The sequence below is a fragment of the Centroberyx affinis genome, unplaced genomic scaffold, assembly GCF_046629955.1.
Source record: "Centroberyx affinis isolate AG114_WGS23_722 - 3 ecotype Tasmania unplaced genomic scaffold, CSIRO-AGI_Caff_v1 ptg000496l_1, whole genome shotgun sequence".
NCBI classification, from domain to species: domain Eukaryota; kingdom Metazoa; phylum Chordata; class Actinopteri; order Beryciformes; family Berycidae; genus Centroberyx; species Centroberyx affinis.
Window position 1 is genome coordinate 1 of NW_027279149.1, and position 19,973 is coordinate 19,973.

At 42.7% G+C, this 19,973-nt stretch overlaps 1 protein-coding gene across 1 annotated transcript; it reads left to right on the forward strand.

Annotated features, from left to right (window-relative positions):
- Positions 1 to 5,186: 5,186 nt before the first annotated feature.
- Positions 5,187 to 19,927, forward strand: LOC139642564 (ras-related protein Rab-14). Its single transcript, XM_071517445.1, has 7 exons — positions 5,187 to 5,245; positions 10,418 to 10,471; positions 11,288 to 11,465; positions 13,831 to 13,897; positions 16,107 to 16,194; positions 16,993 to 17,023; positions 17,135 to 19,927. Exons 1-7 carry the CDS (start codon positions 5,194 to 5,196, stop codon positions 17,310 to 17,312), a joined length of 648 nt encoding a protein of 215 aa, XP_071373546.1. The 5' UTR covers positions 5,187 to 5,193; the 3' UTR covers positions 17,313 to 19,927.
- Positions 19,928 to 19,973: the final 46 nt, after the last annotated feature.

The window sequence follows — 19,973 nt, forward strand, 5'->3', positions numbered from 1 at the left end:
TCGATTAATCGTTGCAGCTCTACGTGCGAGTACACAAAGAGTGCCACACGAAAAGAGTGTGGCACTCTTTTCGTGTAGGCACACTGAGTCAGTGCCATATGAATTAGCCGGTGTCACTGGGGTGTTGTTCCAGCATTCAAGGAACAGATGGGCTGTGGAGAGAGCAGGTATCTTGGTGAGCGCTGCCTGGTAATGTTAGGAGACGTGGCTTAACGTTGCTGTAGAGCTTGCATCACCCTCACATACAAAATTTTTTTACTTCACTTATCTGCATGCCGACCTCTGGTTGTTGCGATGATGAATACGTGGTAATGGTTCTGAGTGTGTCTCTGTGAAATGGAGGAGGCAAACACTGCATGTATTCAGGAAATGCATTTCACGTTACTGGCCTTGATTTGATTTCGACTGATGATGACAAGGTCTGTAGGTTATTGTGAAGTGAAGGAAATAAAATAAACTGAGGCTGATATTTTGTTGACAAGATATCCTAAGATGGACAATATGGAAAATCATTTGAACCTAGGGATGTTCCACTTTGATATTGTCCGCAGTACAAGCAAGTACACATGTACACTCCAACAGCGCACTTGTGACGAGGAGTCGCAGAGTTAATTATCCTAATTAGCAGTTTATTTGAATGTGATCTCAGCTCTCTGGCTCTTGTGTTAATCTGTTGCCTAATCTTTCTCTGGAGAAAACAGACGTTTCAGGCTACTTGGCTTGTTAGCAGCTGAACTGGTAGCAAAGATAACTAAAGATAATCGCATATTACATAAATGCATGCATAATAGCACTTCTTATAAAAAGATGTGACTTATGAAATGTCAGAAAATGGATTGTCTTCCGATAATTAAGATTTATATGGCTCATATATCACTGTATAGCAGCAGTCCATGCAGACTAATAGATGAAGAATCCTGAAATATGTTCTTCCATTGTGTAATCTTATCAAAATATAGTATTGCTTACGAGATGATGATTTTGGGAGTTTGGCGAAGAATCACAGCTGAGATATGACGATTTATGGTTAACATCAAAATTTTACGGTAATACAGCTTGGACTTTTTATTAAGCAGATGTCTTTATGCTATGAATATATTACTGAATTTATAAATTGATTTGTAAAATGATTTTTTTTTACAGTTTGTCTATTGCTTCACCATTTACACTTTCTGCTTGGGCCACACTTCATCATTAATTGAATCTTTTTAATTAGACAGATGCTCAGCCAGTGTGCCAAGCTAAAAATAATACAAAGTCCAGCCCTCACTGTAGTAAAATGAGCCCTCATTGGCCACCTGTTGGACTGTGGATTCTCCCTCACACTCTGTCTGCACCCAGCAGGATGTAGCATGTTGCTAACGGCAGGTAGCAGCACAGTGTCGGGGACGGGGATCCCCCAACTTTCGCCTGGTCTGGCCTGGTCCCATCCAACAGTGGTGGAGTAAATGCCCATGGTGGCTTTCCTGTTGCATCCATGACCAGGCACAAAGCTCAATATTGATATTATGAGTCACGTATTTATTGATTTTGTCAGGAAAAATTGCAGCTTGAATGTTTTCAGTAGTCTGACATTAATAATTTACTAATTGGCATTGTATGACTTAGAATAACAAATACCGGTTTCACTTAATCATTTACATACATAATACATAGGCTGATAATTCACATGCATTTGCTTTATATAAGCATGTGGTCTGCTTTAATCTAATTTTACCAATCATACTACTTAACCATTGAAAGTATGCCTACCTCATTGTGATGTGACCTGAGGCTTGGTAATATCTTGTGCCAGCTTGCTGTAATTGGGCTCCATCAATGTAAACATCGAACAAAAAGTTCGGAAATTTGTGTTTGGTAGATTATTTCTCTGTTGTAACAATGCTTCTTGGCAATACATTTTATACCGTTGGAAAGCCTGTTTATTTCCCTTTTAAATGGTGCCTCATTTGTAAGGAACATGCATTTGTGGGATGAGCAGCACAGCTGAGTATGTGGGTTGCGCTCATGTAAAATTTGCCAAATCTTCTCTGCCAATGCCAAACAGCTTATTCTGCTGTTGCTACTGACTCTTGTTTGGTGGTGTTTGGTGGATTGGATGATTGAAGTCTATCGGTAACAAGGAAGAAACAAGACATATTGGCAATTTTACAATTTATTCATTTAACAAACAGTCAGGAGCCTCAGTAGCGTGTGGAAGAACCATACACAGCCACAACAGCCTGGCACCTCCTCCTCATGCTGGTCACCAGCCTGGTCACACACTGCTGTGGGATGGCATTCCACTCCTCAACCAGGATTTGTCGCAAGTCAGCCAACGTGGTTGTGTTGGTCACTCTAGCACAAACAGCATGCCCAAGCTGATCCCATAAGTGTTCAGTTGGGTTGAGGTCAGGACTGTTGGCAGGCTATTCCATTCTCTCTACTCCCAAATTCTGGAGGTAGTCTCTGATAAACCCCGCTCTGTGGGGGCGAGCGTTGTCATCTTGGAGGATGGAGTTCAGTCCCAGACTGTGGAGATATGGGATCGCCACTGGTTGCAGAATCTCATCTCGATATCTCTCTGCATTGAGATTGCCTCCAATGATGACAAGCCTCGTTTTTCCAGTGATGGAGATGCCGCCCCACACCATCACACTGCCTCCACCAAAAGGTGTTACTCTATCGGTGCAGCAATCAGCATAGCGTTCTCCCCGTCTTCTCCACACTTTGACCCTACGATCCAACTTCCGTAGGCAGAATCTGGACTCATCGCTGAACATAACGTTCCTCCACATGTTCAGGTTCCAGTGCAGGTGTTACCGACACCAGCGCAAACGGGCCTGACGGTGAAGGGCAGTCATGGCAGGCCTCCTGGCAGCCCCATGAGCCCGGAGATTGGCTGCGTGCAGTCTGTTCCGGATTGTCTGGGCCGAGAGCCGCGTGCCATATCGTCCTGCAAACCTTGACTGCAAATCTGTAGAAGACAGCCTACGGTTCCTGAAAGGGTGAGGAACCGGGTCTTCTTGGGGTGTCATCTTCTTGGGACGCCCACTTCGCGGTCTGTCTCTGACATCCCCCGTTTCATGGAACTTGGCCTTCAGTTTGGAGATGGTACTATGGCTCACTCCAAATAATGCCGCAACTTGCTTTTGTGGAACACCAGCTTGAAGTTGCCCTATCGCACAGGCCATATCGAGATCAAGACAAACGTGGCATGCCGATTCTTGGAGCAGACACCAATTGACCACTGTAGCAGGGCCCATGCTCACAGGTGCTGCCAATCAGGTGCCAATCAGGTACCTGATTGTCAGCACCTGGGGGTACCGGAAGCTCAAAACAAGAGTCAATAGCAACAGCAGAATAAGCTGTTTGGCATTGGCAGAGAAGATTTGGCAAATTTTTCATGAGCGCAACCCACATACTCAGCTGTGCTGCTCATCCCACAAATGCATGTTCCTTACAAATGGGGCACCATTTAAAAGGAAAATAAACAGGCTTTCCAATGGTATAAAATGTATTGCCAAGAAGCATTGTTACAACAGAGAAATAATCTACCAAACACAAATTTCTTAACTTTTTGTTCGATGTTTAGTTAAAATGCAGAGGCAATTGTCTCTCCCTGCTGATACGTTTCTAAGTTTATAAATAGGAATGCACCGATCAATCGCACACCAATCGACGTTCTAAATGGGTCATTAGTGATTGGCCGAGCACTGTTCACTCCCTTCTGAACAGGGCGTTTGAGTGTTTGATTATTGTATTAATTTGCCATTTTCACCTGCTAATTTACATTGACAGCTTACATATATTAGTTTTTGATGTTATGAATTTCATCGTCTATTTCATTAGAAACAGTTTAATGTAGCCTATAGGACAGAAGCAATAGCTACCACAGCCATTTGGTTTGGGACCCCATTCACAATACACAGGAGGTGTAACCAAAGCATCAGCAGTTCACCCAGGTTGATGTAAATAGACACTCACCCATTTCCTTCTCAGCTCCTGTAGTTTCCTCCAGTTGTTGCTTCCGCAAAATAACCTATCAATATTCTGACATAATCTATGGCTTGACTTTTCAAAAACGCTGTTCTGTGGAATTAAGATTGTTCTGCACTTTCTCGCCGGGCCATAATGTGATTAGCACTGGTAGTTCTTCCTTTTCCCATTGTTGCCGTGTGCTGTCCATTGTTTCCTTTCCATTGTTTATTCATGTTTTGTCTCTTTCTCAATTTTCTCTTATTTTCCACTTTTGTTCTGTTTGTTTACACCAGCTGGGTATTAAAAATGGCAGTGGTAACTGACCTTTGAATCCTGCCTGCATCCTTTGAAAGTGGGCTGGTATCAGATTCATAACTGTGCTGTATCGGTACACTCTTACTGTACCCAAATCGTTAACATAGCCGAATACATGGAATCATCTCTCCAACTAGAAGTTGTGTAATTTGTCCTGGGCTCACTTCATTAGCAGTCCTTTTGCTCTGATAGGATTATGGCTTTGTAGAAAAACTCTGACCCTTACATGACCACTCCATTACTCTGTGTGTACAGCATTTATACCTAAGCATGTATGTGCATGTACGTGTGTGTGATGGTCTGGTCCAATTAGATTTTTCAGCCTCTCTTCAAGTTTACTACAAGCTACCTGTCAAATATAGCTGTTTTACTCTTAAGCACAACCTGCTCTTTGTACATTACTTTCTTGACGTTTGCCCACGCTAGGTTTTTGTGTGGTTTTGAATATAATCGCGACCAAAAGCAGCAGACTGTATACATTTTTAGTGTGGGTGGCATCAATGGGATTCAAGCCACTCACACTGGCAGTGTCAGTGCTTTGCTTTAGCTGTTGAGCTACACAGCACAATCACTGTAAATAAGAATGTATTCTTAATTGACCTGCTTAATTAAATAAACCAAATAAGTCTTCATACCTGCATTCCAAAGCCCAGTGCTATTGAACATGGTCATCCTTGAGTTTAAATGTTACAGGACTAGGTGTGTTGTCAGTGCAAAGTCCACCGTACTTCAATGAGAAGACTGCTGTTGACTGGAAGTGAATTGAATCGTCTTAAATAAAAGAGACATTGTAATATAGCATTAAAAAGATGCAGTCGCTTACAGAACCTTGATTCTTCCAGTAGGAAAGCACCACGTTGTCCATGTTGATTTGCCTACATGTCTAATTTCGACCCTTCTCTCTCTTTCAGAGCCACGATGGCCACTGCACCGTACAACTACTCCTACATTTTCAAATACATCATTATCGGTAAGTGAGCCATGCCAGCGAGCAGTGGAGTGTGGAGGCTAGCTAGCTAGATCTGTCATGTGTATGTGTGTGTGGTTACTTTTAAGTGGGTCACTTAGCTAGTGGTAGCAGATAGTTCACAGCTCACTCACTTGGCCCCAACCATACACGGTCCATAGAAGGGTCACCCTAATCTATTTCATGTCTATATCTATATATGCTAGTAGGCCATACACTGAGTGGATCCAGTATGTTTCTTATTACTTCATGTTATTTTATGTTGTTCATGTTTCCACGATTAGTTACTGCTCATAGTTTACTGCTATACTACCCTACGGAGCTCAACAATTAACAAATTAGCATATATGCTAATGTATCATGTATCATTAACTGCCCGTCTCCCTTCAGGGATATTTTCCACTTTTGGTAAGATATTTTCTAAACCAAGTCCTCTAAGTTTCCATATTGCCACATCTCCTTGTACATGCGTGCACAGACACACATGCACAAACATATACACCCACAGCTCCAGGCTATTTACTCTCTGCTGTCGTCACACAGAAAACACCCTGCCTCAAAGCTAACAGCAGTTAGTCAGCTTGGCCCCCAAGGTGGTGTGTGAACGAGTATATAGGAACGACCTGGAGGTGCAGTGGCCTCTACTTTTCTACTGAGCCTTTGGTGTGGTTACATCTTTTTCTTTATTTTTCTCTTTTCAGTGCAACTTTTTTCATCCAGTCAAGCCGCGATGTATTAACTGGCAGTCTGAGGGCTCCCAAATAGGATCCTGAGGTTGACATGATAATTATGGCCCAGGCCACACCCTTATACCAGTCACAAACTTAAGATTTTGACTAGGTCCTAGAACATGTGTACCAAATTTCATGAAGTTCCGTTCACCAAATTAGGAGCTACAAATTTATGGTATTTGTGGCATCAGACGGGGGTAATGACCTCTGCTGAACTTGTGCACCAACTTTTGTTGAAGTTCATTGGTTGATGGTGGCTATATTGTTTTTTATTTATTTAATTTTTACGTTGTGTCTTAACCCCCTTTGGCTGTGTGCTTAGTATGGTGACACGCCAAAAACTGAAAAAGCCTAAAGGAAAAATGCTTTTCAAAAATTGACTTTGTCATGGACTTTGTCATGGACTTTGTGGTCCAAGAGGCAAATTTGTAGAGGAAGCACAGAATTTGTGTAGCAAGTTTTGCCTCAATCAGACAGTAATATGAGATGCAGACTTTCCAAGTGTTGAAGTTTTAATTATAGTGCCCTCAGACTGATTTGGGAAATATTTGTTGTAAACATTTCAAATCATGGTTCAATATCTCAAGTCTCTAGATAATGTAGTATCTAAATTGAGAAATCAGTTGCAAAACAATAGTCTAGCCCGGTAAAACAAGATCACTGACATCACCAAGAAATAAGGTTTGTGGAGTTTGCCTTAATATAACAGGCCTCTGAGTAGTCTTACCACTCCAGCAAAAACCAAATGCGTCTAAAATAGGCTACTATACCTCTAGGGCTACAACAGTTTGCCTTTCTGATTTGCCACTGATGAACTCCATAGGCAATCCGCCATTAACTTTGATTGTAAGACGAATCGCCTCCATGGATGTATTAAGAAATCAACCTGCCTTGGCTGCAGTAAGATTGGTAGCCTAACTCAGTGGTTCCCAACCCAGTCCTCAAGGACCCCCTGTCCTGCAAGTTTTTATTCCATCTTTACTCTTGCACACCTGATCCCACTGGGGCCTACACACTTGCATGCTGCTCTGTTCAGGTAGATCTGTCTCTACCAATCAGCATTAAGACCTTAACTGGATCAGGTGTGCAAGAGTAGAGCTGGAACCAATACTTGCAGGAAAAGGGGTCCTTGAGGACTGGGTTGGGAAACACTGGCCTAACTAATAACAGGGTATATGGTAACAGTAGCCTAGACTGTGGTGCAGTGAATGTGGATTCTGTTGTTCTACCACTTGAGAGTGGCTGTGTGTTCGTGTTCTTCCACGCCTCTGCACAGGCCGCTGCCATCTTTCCTGGTAGCGGAAAAATGATGGAAGAAACAAAACATGCTAAAAGAACAATAAAAGTCTTCTCAAGTTTGGGGCTATGTTACGAAACTTTTAATGAACTAAATGTGTCGTTCTCTCTCTGCAAATAAAGAGTTGTCTTGGCACAACTCAACCACTTGCATGAAAGACCATTTAAAGCATTTGAAGCGAAAACACTCTGGTCCCACTGCATTTGAAGTCAAGATATTGACATTCCATGTAATAAAAAGCTCCTGTTATGGTTAGGAAGGAATGTTTCTGATAGGCTACACAGTGGCACATTAGTGTAGTGGGATTACTAAATACAGTAAAATTCATTCAAGATATGTCTGTTTTTTATTATTTTTATTATATTATTTTTAACATTTTTGAAAAGTGTAATTCTTTGGTTTAATGGACTAACATTTCATTTACAGATTACACTCTATGGAACTCCTGTGCATTAGTCAAAAGTGCCTTTTTTCCCAGAGAGACAGTGATCGATAGTTGCAGCCCTATATGCCTCCAGGTTTCTGGCCAAAAAGACTAGCATGTTTCCCTTGTCCAGATTAAGCTGTGTGGAAATTGGGTCAGTACATTAATCGTCACACTGAAGCAGTGCTTGTTGTTTTTGTGCAGCTCTGGACATCAGTTGAAAGCGCTCTGCATTTGACCGTTGTATTTCCATCCTTTGCAAAAACATTTTTCATGCAACATTTGCATACAACTTGATCCAAATTGGCTGGGTTTCCGATATCGTCTGACTTGAAGCAGAAGATCTGCCAAACAGCTGTGGTAGCCATTTCTTAAATTTCCCTGACCTTCTCTTTTAGAGTGGCTGTTTCAAAGCCAGATGACACTTGAGGGGATAACAGTGTGGTGATCCATCACCACAACTAGTAGTAGTGTTGTTATGGACAAGAGCTGATAAAATGGTTTGATTTCATACAAAATTTAAGAAGACGGATAGGTTGCTGAGGACACCATATTGCAAAAGACTGCACCACTGCTGTGCAACCCATTCAAATCAATAAGTAATTTTGCCTAAAGAATTCACACTTAAGTCATTTGTCACTTGGCTCTGTTGTTGACACCTGATTTTATGTCCTTGAATTAATAAGTAATCCTCATTTGAGTCTCAGATCTGTTAGTTGGTTCCATCTATATACTGTTTCATTGCCAATACTCATCATCTGTCAACCACATTTAGGTTTTCTCCTCTCACATTCTCAAGTGGATGAAAAGACTAATTATTGCAGAAGCTTTTGCATTCTTTTTCCTATCCATATCGTACTTGTGAACACAATCTTAACTGTCTAAAATGTTTTATATGAGCGGCTAATGTTTGCTCCATTTCCTCACCATTTTTGACTTGGTTGTCACTTTGACCCGTCACCTCAGCTCCATCCCCCACATTTTCCTCTTTCTCGTTCATAGTGTTTGTTTTCTTTACAGATTCTGTATTTGTTCGGTTGTAAAATTGTCTGGTGTTATTCGTCTCTTCAAAGTATCTTACTCACTGAATTCTCCCGGGGCTCGCAATCGACTCTACTAAAGGCTCTAATTGGGGCCCATCTACTTGAAACCAAACTGGGAATTGTAGTTTTGAAAACGATGACAATGCATTGATCACAGTGGCAGCGTTGAGATAAAAAAAAAACTACAGTGTAGCAACAACGGTTGGAAGATAAAATCTCTACTCGCACAGGTGCTCGTGTTTGATATTTCTCATTCACAAATGTCCATTTTTAGGAGCAAATGCAAGCAAAATGCTTGTCGAGTACATTTTAAGATCATACCACCAAATCACTAATCACAGCTGTATAACTGGATTATACAGCTACATTTCAGAGAGTGTTGATTATCCACTTTCTCACTACTGGGTTTTCACTGTCAAAAATAATTTAAATTGCAATTTAAAGTGCAAAGTAGGCCCTACTGTGGAGCGTTCTTCCTTTTCTTTCTTGTTTTGGATTCATGAAGTAATGTTTTATGATAATTGCTTGCCCACGGGTAGCCATTGTCAAAAGTGGTCGGCATTCTTGATTAGAGAAGTTGGCCTATGTAGGCGATGAAAACATGCCCCCTTGTTTCCTTTTCTTCGAGAATAGTAAATCCACAACCTCAAGAAGTATATGCACCCCAGTGTAGTTGATCTTGTCATTCACAACATTACATAATCATAGATAAAGTGAGGCAAAGTGTTGCTTCTGCAGTCAGTGCATGCTGCTTGAACAGGAACTCTCGACAGATTATCTTGCTTGAACTCTTAAATGAGTTTGTCAGAAGTGAGAATGAAGTGCGTAAACATGGTGAAAAATATTTTGGAGGGAAAGAGAGACCCTGTATATGTATGAAAGAAGGTGATGGGGCTGTGCTAGGCAACTTTTCAAAACATTGACTATTAGCACAGATACAGACTTCTAAAAATTGTTGATGTTGCCAGCTGCACTTCAGATTATAATTATTGCTATTATTATTTTAGAGAGCAGCAACTAAAGGGCTTGGGAGCCGCAGATGGGCTGTTAGCCACCCAGACAGGATCAGGGGTCTATACCAGCGTGCCATTAATGTCAAAATAGACATAAACCTAAATTGTCTCATCCTGTAAGACGGCACGCATTAATTTCAACCGCCTGGAGCTCCACAGGATGGCAGATAATTATAATTGATAAATGCAACAGAGCATGCTTAGATCTACACTGCTGCCATAGGATTATATATGAGCTGTCCTGACTATCCTGTTATAATTTTACAGGGAGTTGTGAAAGCTTTGTGTTTCTCTCTGGCTCTGTCTCTCTCTCTGGCTCTCTCTCTCTCTGTCTCTCTCTCTGGCTCTCTCTCTCTCTGTCTCTCTCTCTGGCTCTGTCTCTCTCTCTGGCTCTGTCTCTCTCTCTGGCTCTCTCTCTGTCTCTCTCTCTGTCTCTGTCTCTCTCTTGCTCTGTCTCTCTCTCCGTCTCTCTGTCTCTCTCTCTTGCTCTGTCTCTCTCTCTTACATGAAATTTTAAGCATTGTCACTGACTGACACAAAGGGGCTGCTACATCATGCATGGGGGACAACACTGCAGGCTTGAATAGAGAATTGTTGTTTTTCTATTATTCTCATGCTTGACTTGAGTCTCTTTCTTTCTCTCTCTCCTCTCTCTGTCTCTCCACAGGGGACATGGGGGTAGGGAAGTCATGTTTGCTTCACCAGTTCACAGAAAAGAAATGTAAGTGCTGCCCTGATTTTCTGACTGCTTTTCATCTGTGTGTGTGTCTCAGTGTGTGTTAGGATGCCAGGTTCAACTGGAGTGCCTAAATCGCTTTAGATTTCTTTATATACCAGGGGAAGTCAGTCGCATAGAAGTAGAGTGTGAGCTCAACAGTGAGAGACTCTTCTTCTGTGTGTGAGTCAGCTGCAGCCTCCCATTACCATTCAACTCAGTTTTGTTTAGTGCCACTATTAACAAGCCAGATGCTGTGTTCCTCATTCATCCACCAGCACATCCTGGATACACACACACACACGCACACACACGCACACACACGCACACGCTCGGGCTGATTTAGAAAAGGGTCTAAATGTCAGTTGTGAAGAAATTCTCTGCCTTCTGGTTGTTGATATTTATGATGTAAAGAGTTAGAATTGTCTGTCTGAATGATCTTTCTGTAGACTGTGTGATTGATAATTGATGCACCTGCTGCTGGCTCACAGTGGAGAGGAGGTGTGTGTGTGTTTACACACATGTTCACACATGCATACATATGTGTGCTGCAACATTATTATTGTTAGCCAAAACTAGGTATGAGAATATACTTTCAGTGAGCTGAAATAAGAATAAAAAGTGTTGCCTGAATGCTTTTCAGTTGCAGTCTTAAAAGATAAGATGAAGCTTTAATGATATGGGGAAATTGGCCCGATGCAGCATCAAATGGTAACAGGATAAAGCAAAAAAAGAAAATAAAAGAAATGGAAATAGAATATAGCAAAAGAGTTCATTTGAAGACTTGCACCTCTCACAGTATCATCACGTCCCTCTCCCCAGTCATGGCAGACTGCCCCCACACAATCGGCGTGGAGTTTGGTACAAGGATAATTGAAGTGAGTGGCCAGAAGATCAAGCTGCAGATCTGGGACACAGCGGGACAAGAGCGCTTCAGGGCCGTCACCCGCTCCTACTACCGCGGAGCTGCAGGGGCGCTCATGGTCTACGACATCACCAGGTACAGGATACTCACCCTGTGTGTGTGTGTGAGTGTGTGTGTGTGGTCCCCACTTGCCATCAAGGTTTTCATGGTGTGTGGTATAACCATCTACTCCATGCGCAAACACTTGCACATTCAATTTAAAAGTATGTAAAAAAAAAAAAAGAAGAACGGAGGCAATAGAATCTGATAACCGGACACTTCAACCTCCCAAACTCCCTGCTGAACAAACGTGGCCAGTTTTTCTTATAGCTTGAGTCCGTCCTTCTTGCCCAAACTGTGAGATGGTATCAGTGGCTTGCTAAATAAACACAGTTCAACATGTGGAATGTCTGTCCCATCCACGCCCAACTGCTATTAAGGCCCTCAGAGTCACAGAAACATCACTTAAAAGGAAAAGACTGTGTGTGTATAGGCTTTGTTTACTGTGGCAACCTACAAATTGAAAATGCATTTTGTTCTTTAAGTGGTTGGTGTCTTGCATGGTTGCTTTGAAAACATGGTTGATTGTTTTATATCCTACTATAATTGTTGGGTGTGGCTTTAATTCCCGGTTTTATATTTGTACCATTCCCTGTAGTCCAAATAGCGCTAATGTTGTACATGGCCCAAACCTGTTTTGACACTTCAGGATATTAATGAGGTGTGTTTTAATATGGATGAAAATGCTCTAAATGGAGATTAGATTGAAGGGGCAGATGAAGACCACAACGGCCTCAACTGGAGGTATGGCACATATGCAGTTTGAATTTTCCAGGCCCCACTGCAGCTTGCAGACAAATGCTCAACAAGATTTTAAGGTGACTGAGAACCTCGCTGCAGGCCAAGTGCCGGGCTTCAAGACCACCTCCTCTATTTCAGTGTGTTATGCAGTATAGCCATTTTTGATAAACAGAATGTAAGAGTTTTTGTCATGCTGCTTTCACATATCTGGTTGAGTCAGTAAGTGTATGTACATTGGCTTAACTCAGAGTGCAGGACTTGCTCACACAATGTGGATCAGACAGTAATGTAACAGGACCGTAAAAAGTCTGTATCAAAGAGCATTCCAAGCATTCTCCAGTCCCTTGTGCCACATGCAGCAGGGACTGATTGTAGTTATCAGGATTAGGCTGTAACTCTTTGAACAAACAATGAATGTAATGCAGAAAATAGAAGTTTGGATGACACTACAACATCAGGGGAGATGAGGGTGATTGCACCCTGAGTGGATATTTTGGTGACATCTAATAATTTATCTCATCATACTATAAAGCAAGGAATCTCTGTCTGTATGTGTGTCCTTCGCGTATCTCGAGACCCGTTTGTCCGATCTACTTCACACGGGTGTATTGCTGGGGACCCAAGGACGTGCAGTGTCGGATTGGACACACGACACGTTCAATATTAATAAACTTTGAATAAACAAGCGAACAGCGCTCTGTGCAGCAGCGGGGCTCAAAGCAAGCGACTGGAAGCGCAGTGTCAAGTGTGCAGTTGTTTGGATGAGAAAGCTGCAAGCAGCAATACCGGAGGCCAGGCAATCGGCCCGTTACGAACAGGCATGTTTTGAACGGGCACTGCACTAGTTGACCAAATTGCAATATCTTGTCAGTAATCAGTCATTGCATTTGTAATGTTTGTGGCCAATTATATTAGAAGCAGGGGCTTTGCCATATCATGAGGTTTAGTGAATTGAAGCCAGCAGGGAACTGATTGTCACTGACTACGTTTACATGGACAGCAACAATCCCATACTAACCTCATAAAGATAATAGTCTGAATAAGAATTTGGCATGTAAACATCATGTTCTGATTACCTAACCCGAATAAGTTGGAGTAAGCATAATTGCGTTAAGACATGTGGAGTATTCTGATTTTAGTCACATTATTAAAGGGCATATTAGATGTATACACCTTATTCTAACTCTGACTCGGGAGTATTTGCAGCATTTTGTGACACAAGCAGCAATCCAACTGCTTGACGACACGCTCTACCTTCCATCGGTAGTGAACTTGTTTACAGAGGAAAAACGTTTTTGGGGTGAGGCTGAAACTGTCACCATGCTGAAAGACTGCAGTCTGCCAACGAGCCCCGTCGGCCAGTTGGAAAAATTTGGGAAGTTGCCTTGGCAAACTACTGGGGTGAACAAGAATGTCCCACATCTCACCTAGGAGAAACAGCACAAATGCATCACACTTTAAATGAGTCATAACCCCCAAATCTGACTCTTTTGTAAGGATGTTCTCGTCTTGTCGTTACTCCAGAGACCAGGTGACACGCTGCAGCAGCTGCCGTCTCCTGCTGCCGACTCTCTTCTGATCCGTCCTCTGAGCTGGCACGCTGTTTTGTCTTTGCCTGTCGTCATGGTAACCGCTCTCCCTTTGTGTTTGTGTCACACAGGCGAAGCACATACAACCATCTCAGCAGCTGGCTGACCGATGCCAGAAACCTCACCAACCCCAATACTGTAAGTATACAGATAATGTTGACACTCCCAAGTCACTCCAGATTGGATACTGCACTCTTAATCTTACATGTTGCTGTTTTTCTATTTCTTACTCACCACCTCCGTTCAACTCTTATCTCCCCATGTATTTCACTGTTCCCCTCTCTATATACCCAGCGCTCTTTTTTGTATATTTTTCTTTTACTATGTAGTTTTTTTTTCTCCTGGCTCATCCCTCTTATTTCTTTCAAGTGCGTCACTGTCTGTTCTCCCTCATGCCTCCTCTCTTCCTCTGTTCACTGTCGTTCTCCCTCTGCTGAGTTTGTTTGAAACCCCAGAGCCTTGTCCATTTCTTAAATTGGATTCCTTGGTAAATATGATTAGCTCTAAATCATACTGCTCTCATTTACTGAGCCCTGTGAGCTCTCAAAGGAGTCTGTTTCCACAATATCCCACTTCCAGACAGTGTTTTTCAAGTCAAGTGGCAGGCCCCTATTTCCTGTTGTAATGACAACAGGGAAATGTATTTATTTACAGCTATTTTTATAGACATGGATGGGCTGCTTCTAGGTTTGCAACAATAACCGCATTACCACCATGACAGTTGCTTTTCCTTTCCTGTTTCATTCTTTTTATTGGTAAGCATGACCCCAAACTAAACCTTACTATTACCTCACTGTAACCTTTCCAACTGCCACACTCCACTGGGAGTCCTTTACAACTTGTGGCAGAAGTGAACTGGCAACGCACCTCCATTGCTCTTTGGCAAGAGGCGGAGCAGTCGATTGGCTTAACCCAGATAGGAGTCGTAGCGTTCAATTATAGAAGGGCTTGGCTGTAGCAGGCATGCTTATGTTGCTTACAGAAAATAGACGAAAGTCAACAGAAGTCTAAACGGGTTTACCACTACTGACAATGATCTTTGGCTTTTTTGCTTTGAGAAGGGATCACTCAAAATATTATATTACCATTTAACTGACACCATGACTATATTAAGGCAGAGTGGTGGTCATAATCTGAAAGCACAAAATCAAAATATGGCCTATTTAGGCTGTTGTGTTAATTTAAATGATGCAAATGGTGCAGGAAATCTTGCTGCAGTCTCTTACCTGAAGGCTCTCACCTTTCCAATTAATAGTCAGTAATGCAACAACTACAAGTATAATGTAGGACAATTAAAAATAATCAAAATAGCATTTTTTGAATTTGTTTAGTGCCAAATAATCCAAACGTTTAATCAAAGAAAGTGCAGGAAACTGCTACACCTCCCCCATTGAGATGGCATGTGTAGTCTTATAAACTCAGCCATGACAAAACCACTGTGATAAATACTGTACATGTTGCAGGGAGGAAATGTATAGCAACCTATTAAACATGAAAAACCTCAGACTGATTGTGTTGTTTACATCACATTTCCATGTCCAATTGAGAAATGTTTACAGCTGCACTCATTACAGGGTAAATGTTTTAGGGATTATTTAGAAACCTGTTATTCATCAATAACCACCTGCTGTCTTCATACTAAAATGCTTGCTTCTTATGATATAACATAGGGCTCAAACCGGTGTGTGTGCAGCCCATGAAAAGGCTGCTACGCCATCTCCTATTTTCAAGTAAAAGCGGTATGCATACGCCTGTGCGTAGATTCCCTTGCTGAAGACATTTATATTCACCATACCTTGCCTAGGGCTCCCTCTTCGGGGCAGTGGAAATCTAGCACTTCCCCCCCAAAAGATTTTTGAGGCACACTGCCATGTCCCACTCAAGTTCATTTCCACGATACTGATAAGGATTAGCTGATCAGCCTGATGACCCAGTGAAGAACATTCAGGGAAACGAGGATTTCCAGCGTCAGATTAGGGTGAAGAGCAAACAGAATGAGTGCAGTTTCAGTGGAGAAGAGCCTGTCACTCTGCCACAGTAAGAAAACTCATTACATTACATTGCATCATCAACATTACAGGCCTAATTGCGTCACTGGAGAAACGGCTCCTAGTGCAGCCCAGTGTGCTGATATCAGCGTCAATCATGTGGTGTGTTTCTCAATCGTTTCCTAACAGACTTGACAGCTCAAGAGGAAAACTTGAGAACAGTTTTCCTGTGCTGCCGTCGGCTTTTGTAGCTCTGCTAGACGAGCTACGAGTCTGAGGGCCGGAGGGTGAATTTCAGTCAAGAGACATCGCCGTGTAGATGATTGTCTCACTCTTTCTTTGTCTCCCTGTGTCCTCAGGTGATCATTCTCATAGGGAACAAAGCTGACCTGGAGGCCCAGAGGGACGTCACGTACGAGGAGGCTAAGCAGTTTGCTGAGGAGAACGGTGAGCCAGAGAGAGAGAGAGAGAGGGACAGAGAACAATGAATGTTGGGGAAGAGAGGAAGTCAGAATACAGGTAGAAGGAAACGGTTTGAGAGGGAGAGATAGTGAAGATGGACTTCTAGAGGGCACACATATCTGCAAAGTCATTTCTCTGCCTTGTGAGCCTTGTGATGTCCTCAGTCTAAACAAGATCAAAGATTACTTGTAGATGACCTTAGATTCAAGTGGAAGAGATGGTAAGAAAAAATTAGGGCCACATAAAATTTGTTTTATCAAATTAGACTTTTTCAGTGTTATGTTTTTCTGTTATTTTATTCTGGATTCATATTTTTATATACTGCGTTTTTGCGCCTTCACTAAGTGTATGTAAATTAAATAGAACAAAAAGGAACATTTAGTTTCTTTTGTTAGATGTAGGATTTAGTCTTATGGTGGTAGTGTCACAAATGTTGTACCCTTTCTGCAAAGACTTCCCCACAATCTTTACAATTCCGTCCTCTTAGCTCCACAAAATGGAAATCATACGGCCTCGGCAAAGGGTCCAAATATTGACAGTTAACCTGAGATTCTGCGTTTCTAGTCTGAATTTCTGAATCGGAAACCCTCAAGTTTGACTTCAAGAGGGAGAGAAGTAAGGATGAGAGAACAATTCTGCGCCATGGTAACCAAGAGAGCTGGGATAGTAAATGAGTTGGGGGGGCAAATGAGGACTTGGTATTTGTGGCATGTGTGCTTGGAGAGATGTTTGCCTTGAGCGATAGCGTCTGACTCCATCTTCTGTCTGCTTCATGTCCTGCAGGTCTGTTATTCCTGGAAGCCAGCGCAAAAACGTAAGTCTGCACAGCATCAGCGCTCCAGCTACTGCAGAAAGTGAACGATGCTTCTGTGTGTTTTCACTCTTGGTCGTCTCTCCTCATGTTTGTGTGCCTCTCCGTGTCTAGGGGTGAGAATGTCGAGGACGCCTTCCTGGAGGCGGCCAAGAAGATCTACCAGAACATCCAAGACGGCAGCCTGGACTTGAACGCCGCCGAGTCGGGGGTCCAGCACAAGCCCTCGGCCCCCCAGGGAGGCCGGCTAACTAGCGAACCACAGCCCCAGAGGGAAGGCTGCGGCTGCTAATGACCAAGCAACCCCCTTCACCCTCCCTCCCCTCTTTCTCTGCCTCTCCTGCCCTCCGTCTACCATCCCCTCCATCCATTTCTCCACCTCCGTACGTCTGTTCATCATCCCCCTCCCACCCCCTTTACCCCCCCTCCACCCCACCTCCCTTACTGCACCAGGAGCTGCATGAGAGCGGGGCGACGGAGGGAAGGAACGGGGGATGGATACCGACCTGGGCTAGACTGGGCTGGGCTGGGCTGTGTGGACTACATCTCTCCCCTCCTCCTCCCTCTCTCTCTCTCCGCCTGTCCGTCTCCCTCTGTTAATGTCTCACTCTTCTTCTGTAAACTCTTACAGTCTGTGTCTTGTCTGTTTCTCTCTCTCTCTCCTCCACTCTTCCGCCATTCAGTCTAGTTCATCTGCCATAGTATCATAGAAACCACCTCGCATTACATGGGTTACTGACACTTAGATAGTTGTAATATTCATACGATAACGATACACCAAGACCGTTTTTTTTTTGTTTTTTTTAATGTTTGGTTTTATAGTTATATATATTACATGTAGACACTGCATTAAGTTTCATCCACCACCGATCAACTCTGTATGAATTGGATCTGAATTACCTTATTCCCTCGGTCCCCAAACTCCCGACGTCTCTCCTGCATGGTGTACCAGTCTAGCGTTGTACCGAGACGTGCGGGTGCGACGCTGCTCTCTCCCTCATCATAGTTTTCTGTCACATTATGTGGGATGGGACAGCGAAGGCATTGAAGTAGTGTAATCATGCGGCCACACTATTGCTCACAGACGACAGAGGCTCTCGGTGTGCGTCAGAGAATGTGTAACTGGGTGAGCTTTTTCGGCAGGTTTCCCACCTGCCCGTGGGTTTTAATTTTAAGTAACTATTTCTTGCTGCTTGGTTCCTCTGCCCAAAGTGGCAACACTGATGTTCTCAGGAGAGATGTTAAAAAGAAAACAAAATTAAAAAAAAAAAAAGGCAAGAAACCAGGAATTACCCACAAATTCCTGTTAATGGCCTGAGTCTCTCTAATCTGAGATAAAATCACAAGAAGGAATATTGGGTGTTTTCCAGCTGGTGTGTGTGCCTGTTTATTTGTTTGTTTGTTTGTATGTGTGTGAGTGTTAGTGAGTGTGTCTGTGCGTGCTAGAAAGTTGGGTGGGGATTTCTTTTGACTAAGTTAAAATGACACTTTAACGAAAAAGATGACGTTTCATGATGGGTTTTTTTGTGTTTTTTTTAATGGAAAGATTCCTGTCACATCGGTTTCTTTGCACCAGCTCCCCCTGTCTGCCCCCGAAACTCCTCCCCCAGGTCATATCAATAGAATCTGTCTTTACCAGCATTTTCTTTGTTGTCGTTTGTTGCCTTATTATTATGATTAATGTTATGACTATTACTGTTTAATCGTATTGTTTTGCTGCACTCGCTCTCTCCATATTGCTGTTGAACTCACTCCTGATAAATAAACCAACCCTTTTTAGAATAATCACTACACTGTTGTGGAGAATAATGTATAACACAGGAGTAGTGGTGGTTTAAAAACTGCGTGGGAACGACTCGTAGGGTTAAAGTTACCCGCCAAATGATGATCGAGTATCAGCAGCCCCTGTTCTCGACTCTTCGGATGTAAAGCTTCGGGTCACTCCTGTATCTTAAGTGACGCTGCACTGAAGTTGGGGCGGCCTTTCCTCTGCCCTCTCCCCATAGCCTTGTATAGTACAACACCAAGCAGCATGCCCCGCCTCCAAATATGATGAAATTGTCGAAATCCAGGTTGTTGGGTTGTTTTTTTTTTGTCCCCAAGTACAATTTCTCTGTACCATAGAGTGATTCCCTGATTGGACAGCTGTATATATTGCTTCTTAACTATCGGTGATGACCATGCTACTTGGGATATAGAGAACTATTTGCTGGCTCTGCCAAGACCTGTACAGTTGATGTGCTAGTGGGTTGCCTGTAATTCATGCTTGGGAAATTCTGTAACATAGTTTCTAAGAATAAATGTATGTAACGGACAGACACCCCACAGCTCCCCCCCCTATCCTGCACACTAGTGAAACCTGGTCATTACTTCTGGGTATGATTTTTATTTTTTTGTTTTTTTCCCCCCACTCTGTTTCTGGTTGGAGGGACGGGACGGGGAGTGAGGCGGTGTGCAAACTAGTATTTATGTCTGTAAACTCTGTTGATTCCTCTTAATTCTGTAGGAAGTGGGGTGGAGAATGAGGCACTTTTTGTGTTTTTAAAGAGTTGGGTTTATTTGTACGTTCTGTTTCTTTTTCACCACATCACAGCTCCTCCGCACTGGGAGGGGCCTGCATTGCTGTCTTAATTTTGGGGAGTGGGGATTGGTTTGTTATTTGTGGGAAGTTGGTGGGTTGGGTCTTCCTTTTTCCTGTGTCCCACCTCTTTGCAGTCTGAGTGACCACTTCCTGCTTTTGTCTGTCCACCAAGTACAAAAATAAAAAACAACGTACATATGTATAAATTTTGAAGGAGCTGTGCTAACATTTAAATGCGTTCTTGCGTGTATATGATTTTAAAATGTTGACATTTTGATTTTAATAATGACAATAAAATACTCTAGACAGAAAAAATAAATTATACATAACCTGTTGCATTGTGTCCTGTTAATTGACCTGTTATTGCTGTAA